We start from the raw sequence: 8,127 nt of genomic DNA, 5'->3' as shown, positions 1-8,127 counted from the left end.
GTTTCGCGGCCCCAGGCTGAGCAGGTGGGAGGGCCGGCCCGGAGGGGAGAGGCCCGCCGCCGCCGCCCGCGTTCTCCGGGGCCCGGGGTCGCGGTCGCGGCGCCCCCCGCACACGGAGCTGTGGCCCCTGCATGTCGGTTACAGGCCGGGAGCGGCGGACATGTTCGGGGGCCCTCGAGGCCAGGTAACCAGCCTCCGCTAAACCAACGTGTGAGGAACCTAATCGAGACCCTAATGACAAGCGTAAGAACGCCTGGAAACACTGTAATCCTGTTCCCAGGGAACAGTGCTTACATTGAAATTGTATTTATTCGCTGAAGCGCAATGTGGCTACCTGTCATTTTCCGTTGAAAGACGACGCCCTGCTTGTAAAAAAAAAAAGATACAAGAATAGTGCTGCTCTGTGTTGAGGTTTTGGTATCAGCACCGTGTTAGCACTGGTTCCTCATGAACCTTACAAAATAGGTATGACTAGCCATGCTTTCTAGGTAGCTTTTTAAAAAAAAAAAATACATATTTTTATTGATTTCAGAGAGGAAGGGAGAGAGAGAGGGAGACACGTCAACGGTGAGAACCTGACGGGCTGCCTCCTGCAGGCCCCGCGCTGAGGGTGAAGCCCGCACCGGCCTGCGGGGGGAGGAGGAACCGAACCCGGACCTCCTGGGTCCCCGCCAACCACGGAGCCACGAGGCGGGCCGGTAGTTTTTATTGAAAGTTACTAAGTCCATGTCTCCTCTCTCAGTGAGGAGCCGTCCCCGAGATCACACGGCCTCAGCCGCGAAGCCAGTCCGACGGAATCAGCTCTTCATCCGCGTCTGCGCTCAGCGCTTTCCTTTCCTCTCAGCCAGCGCTGCCCTTCTGCCTTCTGGTGGCCTACGAATCATGTCTTTTTTTGTTTGTTGCTTTTTAATTGATTTTTAAAAATACATTTTATTGATTTTTTACAGAGAGGAAGGGAGAGGGATAGAGAGCTAGAAACATCGATGAGAGAGAATCATCGATCAGCTGCCTCTTGCACATTCCCCACTGGGGATGTGCCCGCAACCAAGGTACATGCCCTTGACTGGAATCGAACCTGTGACCCTTCAATCTGTGGGCTGATGCCCTATCTGCTGAGCCAAACCTGTCAGGGCCTGTCTTTTTTTTTTTTTTTTTTTTTAAGGCCTCACCTCATCTGATTGTTGTCCCTTCTTGCTTCGATTCATTCCCTTCCTTGGAATTATTACCAGGTTTTAAGAAGGGGAGTGGGGCAGGAGGCTCCACCTCCTCGGCTCCTTCAATTCTATTCAGTCCGGTTTCCATTATTCGCAACACTTGACTCACTATTGGGTTGGATTTCTTTTTTTTTTTTTTTTTTTTTAATATATTTTATTGGTTTTTACAGAGAGGGAAGGGAGAGAGATGGAGCGCTAGAAACGTCGATGAGAGAGAAACATCGACCAGCTGCCTCTTGCACACCCCCTACTGGGGATGTGCCTGAAACCAATTACATGCCCTTGACCGGAATCGAACCTGGGACCTTTCAGTCCGCAGACCAACGCTCTATCCACTGAGCCAAACCGGTCTTGGCTGGGTTGGATTTCTAATCAGATTTGAACTTACTGAAACAGTTGTGCCATATAATTTTACAAACACTGTAGCATCTAGGCTAAAAGTGTTCTGTAACCATTAGATGATAAATTACCGTATTTTTCGGACCATAAGACGCTCCGGACCATAAGACGCACCAGTTTTTAGAGAAGGGAAGTGAAGAAAAAAAGATTCTGAAACAAATAGTGTCCTAAAATATTTTATGTGCATTAAAACCCAACATCACAGTCATAAAAACATGTAATCAACCCTGTAAAGTAAACAGCAGCATTTAGAACCATTTTAGAGCCGGGCAAGCACACAGACCACACAGAGCCGGGCAAGTAAAAAAACTTTTTTTTTAAAGTATATGTGTAGGCTATATTTGGACCATAAGACGCAGGGACTTCTTCCCCCCACTTCTGGGGGGGGGGAAAGTGCGTCTTATGGTCCGAAAAATACGGTAAATTTGAGGGGGAAAAAGTTTAAACATGAAAATTGTGGAGATTTTTTAAATTTGCTGTGTTTCTCAGTAATTAGATTCTGTGGTTATAATAGAGAAGAATGCTATAATAATTTCAATAAGTATTTTTAAATTTTTATTTTTTTATTTTTAGAGAGAGTAGGAGAGGGGAGAGAGAAAGGAAGAGAGAAACATCTATGTATTACACTTATTTATGCATTCATTGGTTGCTTCTTGTATGTGTACTGACGGGAGATTGAATCCACAATCTTGGCGGATTGGGATGGTGCTCTAACCAACTGAGCTACCCAGCCAGGGCCAATAAAGATATTTTTTTATTAAGGTTTTATATGTGTATATATCTTACTATTGCCCCTCCCACTCCTATACATGCCCTCACTCCCCAGAGTTTTGCATCCATTGGTTATGCTTATATGCATGCATTAAAGATTATTTTTTGAGTTATTTTAGCCGAAACCGGTTTGGCTCAGTGGATAGAGCTCGGCCTCCAGATTGAAAGGTCCTGGGTTTGATTCCTGTCAAGGGCATGTACCTTGGTTGCGGGCACATCCCCAGTAGGGAGTGTGCAAGAGGCAGCTGATCGATGTTTCTAACTTTCTATCCCTCTCCCTTCCTCTCTGTAAAAAAAATCAATAAAATATATTTTTTTAAAGTTATTTTATTTTAGAAAATATATGATAAGCCCATCTTTCTTCCCTACAGCAATGGCTTATTTAACCACTAAGTCATAATTTACTGTATACTTATACTGCAAATGCTAGAATTAAGTTTTTATAAAGTATAATGTTGTAGCCGGGTTTATGTTTTCCTGTCAAGGTGACAGTAAGTAATATTGGACTGCTTATTATATTTCAAGTGTTTGTACATGATTTCATTTAATCTTTAAAGCAATTCTGTAGTGGTAAAAGAATATGGAGCTTTGGTGTCAGTCTTGGATTCAAGTCCTAGCTTTATCACTCACTAATTATATAACCATGGGCAAATTTCTTAACTTCCCTAAGCCTCAAACTTCTAATCTAGAAAATAAGGATAAAATAACACCCACCTTATAGAGATGTTTTGAGAGTCAAATGAGCTAATGCATGCAAAACCCTTGACGAAGTGTCTGGCACATATTAAGTGCTCAGTGTAAGGCTGCAGTTAAGGCTTACCTGCCTGTCTTGAATTGCCAATGAGTATTGTTTTCATTTAGGACCATGAATTTCCAAACTGCTGCTTCTATTGTTTGATCACTCTGAATATTGCCTGCAGAGAGAAGAAAATATTTAGATGCCTATAAATTAGCTGTTGTCCAAAAAATATCTCAGATATTCAAGTATAAATTCTGGTATGATTTTTTTCATGTTGGTTGAGTCCATATAAAAACTCATTAAAGGATTTTGCCTTAGGAGCATAGTTCCTCCTTCTCTATCTCTTATCCTTCCCAGGAGTGGCCCATATTTTTTGTCTTTTAATTTTTTACTCTTGCATGCTTATTAGAACCCCATTCTCTATATCTAAATGAAGAACCTCAAGGTGTAATTTGACCGAGAATATAGCATTGTTAGCTTCTGTCCTTAAGCACCTTCTTCATAACTTTATTGCCAATGTTTGCATATTAATCTCAATATCTCTTTGGAGAATTTCAGCCATTTCTTTGTCTATTTTCTCAAATTTTTTGTGAAGTATCCTAACACATACATCAGAATTTAGTGGCATAGTGTAAAGTTATGAGCATGATATTTATCTTTTTGATTGAAAGAAAATTGCATTTTATTGCATGATATATCCATGGTTGTTTTAATATAACAACACTAATATACAATAACTTAACATTGAGTAAAACTTACTTCCTGGGAGATATACCTCCTGGGAGATATATCACCGTTATTCTATATTCTGGCATATTCTATGCCTGAGCCTAGCCCCTGTACTCCAATTTGAGAAGTCTATTTAGTTTTTTTCATCTAAATTGTTAGGTGTGTGTGTTGGGGGGGGTGGTACAGATGAAGCCCCAGTTGTCTGCCAGAAGAGGTGGTTAGAAAAGAGAAGAAAGATCTTACGTAATTCTCATGGCTTAATTTATCACACATTTCATCTTCAATTTGGTTGAACCTTAGGATCTAGGAAGAAAGATGAGGGAAACTGTGAATTACTTTTTAATATAATACTTGATATATTACATTTAATTAATTATAATTAATTTCCAGAAATTGTTTGCCTTGTTCTATAAAAAATTTGAGGTGTTATATAATAATCATATGATAAAATTATGTCAATGCAAGCAAAATGTTAATCAGTAAAAAAGAATATTACAAATAGATTATAAAGTCAGTATAGTTTCTTTAATTAACTTTCAAAATTGGTTTTTGAGTTCCCTTGTAGTCAAAACAAAATAGTATACAGGACCTTATTTCTTGGGAAGAGGAGGTATATCAATTAACCAAAGGAAGTCTAGCATTTCTTAGCACTGAATTCTAAAAGCACTTTCTCATATGAGTCACTGTCACAACATTTTAGTAGCAAGTTCAGTAATGTCTCACATCAATGCATCTGGTGGTATCATCCAGTTAATTTTTTTCATATAGAAATGAGTAAGAGTGTGATAAATAATTATATGTTTTATTTTTACAGGAATCTTGGGAAAGCAAAATGAGGCATAATCAGCTGTGTTGTGAGACACCACCTACTGTCACTATTCATGTAAAATCTGGGTCAAGTAGATCACATCAGCCTAAAAAGCCTATTAACCTGAAGCGTCCTATTTTTAAAGATAGTTGGCCAGCATCTGAAAAAAATGCACAGAATAGCAACAAGTCTAAACGCCCCAAAGGACCCTGTCTAGTTATACAGCGTCAGGAAATGACTGCTTTCTTTAAATTATTTGGTAGGTTTAAAATATTATAATAGTGTAATATTGATAATTAGAGAGTACTTAAAAATGAGAGAATGTGAAGATCTATTTTATCATTTTCATAATAATCAGAGGATGCTCTTATTTTCTATCAGATTTCTCATTCCAATCAAGTCTATTTTTATGTTTATTAGTCTTTTTTTGAATGTAGATTTTGATTCTTTTGGATTAGAAATTCAAACTCATTTCACTTCTAGATTACTTAACTACAAGTGTCAAGTATAAATATTGGGCAATTCAAATTCATAGCATGATTTTTCTTTGACTTAAAGTAAAATACTGCATAAAATGTCAGCCAAGCCAACTACTCAGCTTCAAGATTTTCTTCAGTGCTCTAACTAAGGTATTGAATTTGTTCAGATCATGAGACAGTGAGTGTTACTTTTTTTTTTTTTTTAAGATTTTTTAAATTGATTTTTAGAAAGGGAGAGAAACATTGATATGAAAGCAAAACACCTGCCTCCTGCATATCCCCTACTAGGCATTGAGCCAGAAACCTGGGCATGTGCCCTGATAGGGAATCAAACTGGGGACCTACTGGTACATGAGAGGATGCTCAACCAACAGAGCCACATTAGTTGGGCAAGTCATTATTTTTTAAAGACTGAGTTCTGTATCAGATTCCATTTCCACCTTTTAAAGATTGATTTTGGAAAGTAACAAAAAGCTAATCAAGAGTTGCCCAATATCTATTTCTCAAAAAGCTATTGGGATATTCAATGAATCAAAAAGTTTTACCATTCCCACTCCAATCTAAGCTATATATTAAGACAATTCAGAGCATCCTATATAATAAAGATGTAATATGAAAACAGTTGTTACACCAGGAAGTGTAACAACTGGCAGTGTAATGATCAGATCACGGATCAGCAGGAGGGTGGGGTAGCGAGCTATAAGCAGGCAACAGAGATCTACAGGAGGGGTAGGACAGCAAGTTATGAGGGAGGGGCTAGGGGGACATGGAGGGAGCTACAGGAGGGTGGCAGCGAGCTACTGGCACAAGGATTCTTGCGCAGGGCTACTAGTCATTTATAATCTTATGTAGAAAATCTTCAAAAGGAAATATTCTCTCTTTTAAAGACAAGTCATAGCTAGCTATCTTTTGTTATAGATGATGATTTAATTCAAGATTTCTTGTGGATGGACTGCTGCTGTAAAATTGCAGACAAGGTAAATTTAGTAATAATATAATCATTAATCAATGTTTATTAAGTTTATTAAGTTTAGAAAAAGAACTAGCCTGCATTGCTTCTTCAAAGTGGAATCCTTGCATATTAATTTTAAAATTAGCATAAACCATAGATTCATTCTGTATTTTGGAGAATTACATAATATTAATGATTGGATTTAAAAGACTTTAGTCTTATATCTGTGTGATTGAAAACAAGAATCATTATAGATTTAATATGTTTAGATCAGAATTACTACCTTTTTTCAGGCTGTAGAGAAAGAATATTCTGAGATTCATTCCACTAAAGTAGTCTATTATATATTTTAATATTTTGTAGGTAATTTATATCAAACTAATCCCAAAATCTTAGAGTAAAATTAGCTCATCATGTTCTTTTATCAGTGTTTCATTTAAAAAAACAAAACAAAAAAAACATGCTAACTTAACATTCTCAGGACCGAACTATGCTGTCCTATACTCTTTCAATTTAGCTAAACCCTTATGATTTCAACTTTGTGATTGCCATCTTATAATAGGTAACCATAGAAACTTCAGCATGACTTCACATCAGTCTTAATGTGCCAACTAACAAAAAAAGGAAATGAATAAGTTACTCTTGGTGTGAACTTTTAAAAATTTCAGGTTTAAGATAGCAGAGATATAATCAGAGAAGGTTTGTTTTTTAATTTTGGAAAATTTCAACCATACACAATTTAGGGTAGATATTAAAACAAAGACCCTCCAGGAACCTATCCACTAACTGTGGGCCATTCTTGTTTTTTCTAATCCCTCTCCCCAAAAGTAGACATCCTAATAATTTTATCCATAAATATTTTAAGATGTATCTATAAAAAATGATAGATTTTTAAAATTAATCACAATGTCACTAACACTTTTAAATGTTGATGGTACTGACTTACTATCAAATATTCAGTTCATTTGTGTAGTTTTACACTTGATTACAGTATATTAAATGCATTATAATAAGTAAAGTTGTTGGACAGCAGGGGGCAGTGCTTTCAAATTTACCAACCAGGAGCACTCTGTTTTCACACTATCATATTTAAAACTTGGAATCTCCTTTATGGCCAATCCTGTGAAGGTAGGATACAGAGGCATTTATGAGAAGGAAATCTAATACATCAATATTACAACTTATTTTTTTAAGTTAAACAACCAAGGCTTAGCATAGTGTCTTAAAACCAGGCTAGTCTTTTTAGTAATAAATATAAAACTTTTTTCAGTGAAAATAAGTCCATGTTATTCTAATTTTTGATTCGGAGTTATTTTTAAAAGATTATGTTAGAAAGTGAACATGGATATTTATAACTAAAAGAATTCAGGGGGGAAAATGTGTATAGAACACACATTAAACCATTGTGGCAACATATTAACATTATGAATCTAGGTGAAGAATATGTTTATTCATTTTATGATTATTTTCACTTCTCTATAGGTTTCATATTTTAGATAGGAAAAAAATGTGTTTTTGGTTAAAAAGTATTGACAATAAAATTTAGGAGTTCATTCTAGTTATAATCTTAATCATGATAAATGGTCAAGAATTAACTTCTCACTGTTCGCATGGATTACAGGAAGCCAAAAAGGAAGGACCCGAATAGGGAATTCTGTAATAAGGATAAATAATGCTTTATTGTTTTAGCTTGTTAGTCATCTTAAAGGTAACTATTTTAAAGCAGTTTTATTTATGAAAACACAACATTCATATTAGTAACTTTTAACTTTTTTTCCTGTAGTATCTTTTGGCTATGACCTTTGTTTATTTCAAGAGGGCTAAATTTACTATAAATGAGCATACCAGGATAAATTTCTTCATTGCTCTGTAAGTATGCTTTCTACTGTGATTTTTGTGGTAGTTATTTACAATATAATATAGACGATACTTTATTTCAAGCAGAGGCTGTTTAAACCTGATGTATATTTTTTGAATAAACCTTCCTGTATAAAAGCTATACATTTTTAACTTTAATACGATATGTTCTTTTCACT

General features: G+C 36.4%; 1 protein-coding gene across 1 annotated transcript in view; it reads left to right on the top strand.

Annotated features, from left to right (window-relative positions):
- The first annotated feature begins 4,226 nt into the window (after positions 1 to 4,226).
- SPDYA (speedy/RINGO cell cycle regulator family member A) overlaps positions 4,227 to 8,127 on the top strand; it is a 20,387-nt gene continuing 16,486 nt past the window's right edge. The window contains exons 1-3 of the mRNA XM_036434885.2: positions 4,227 to 4,919; positions 6,058 to 6,116; positions 7,875 to 7,960. Coding sequence (XP_036290778.1) covers positions 4,685 to 4,919; positions 6,058 to 6,116; positions 7,875 to 7,960 — 380 coding nt within the window. The 5' untranslated portion in view covers positions 4,227 to 4,684. The remainder of the gene's footprint in view (positions 4,920 to 6,057; positions 6,117 to 7,874; positions 7,961 to 8,127) is intronic.

The sequence above is a fragment of the Pipistrellus kuhlii genome, unplaced genomic scaffold, assembly GCF_014108245.1.
Source record: "Pipistrellus kuhlii isolate mPipKuh1 unplaced genomic scaffold, mPipKuh1.p scaffold_m20_p_13, whole genome shotgun sequence".
NCBI classification, from domain to species: Eukaryota; Metazoa; Chordata; class Mammalia; order Chiroptera; family Vespertilionidae; genus Pipistrellus; species Pipistrellus kuhlii.
The sequence above is the reverse complement of the archived record's forward strand: the minus strand, read 5'-3'. Positions and strand labels throughout refer to the sequence as shown.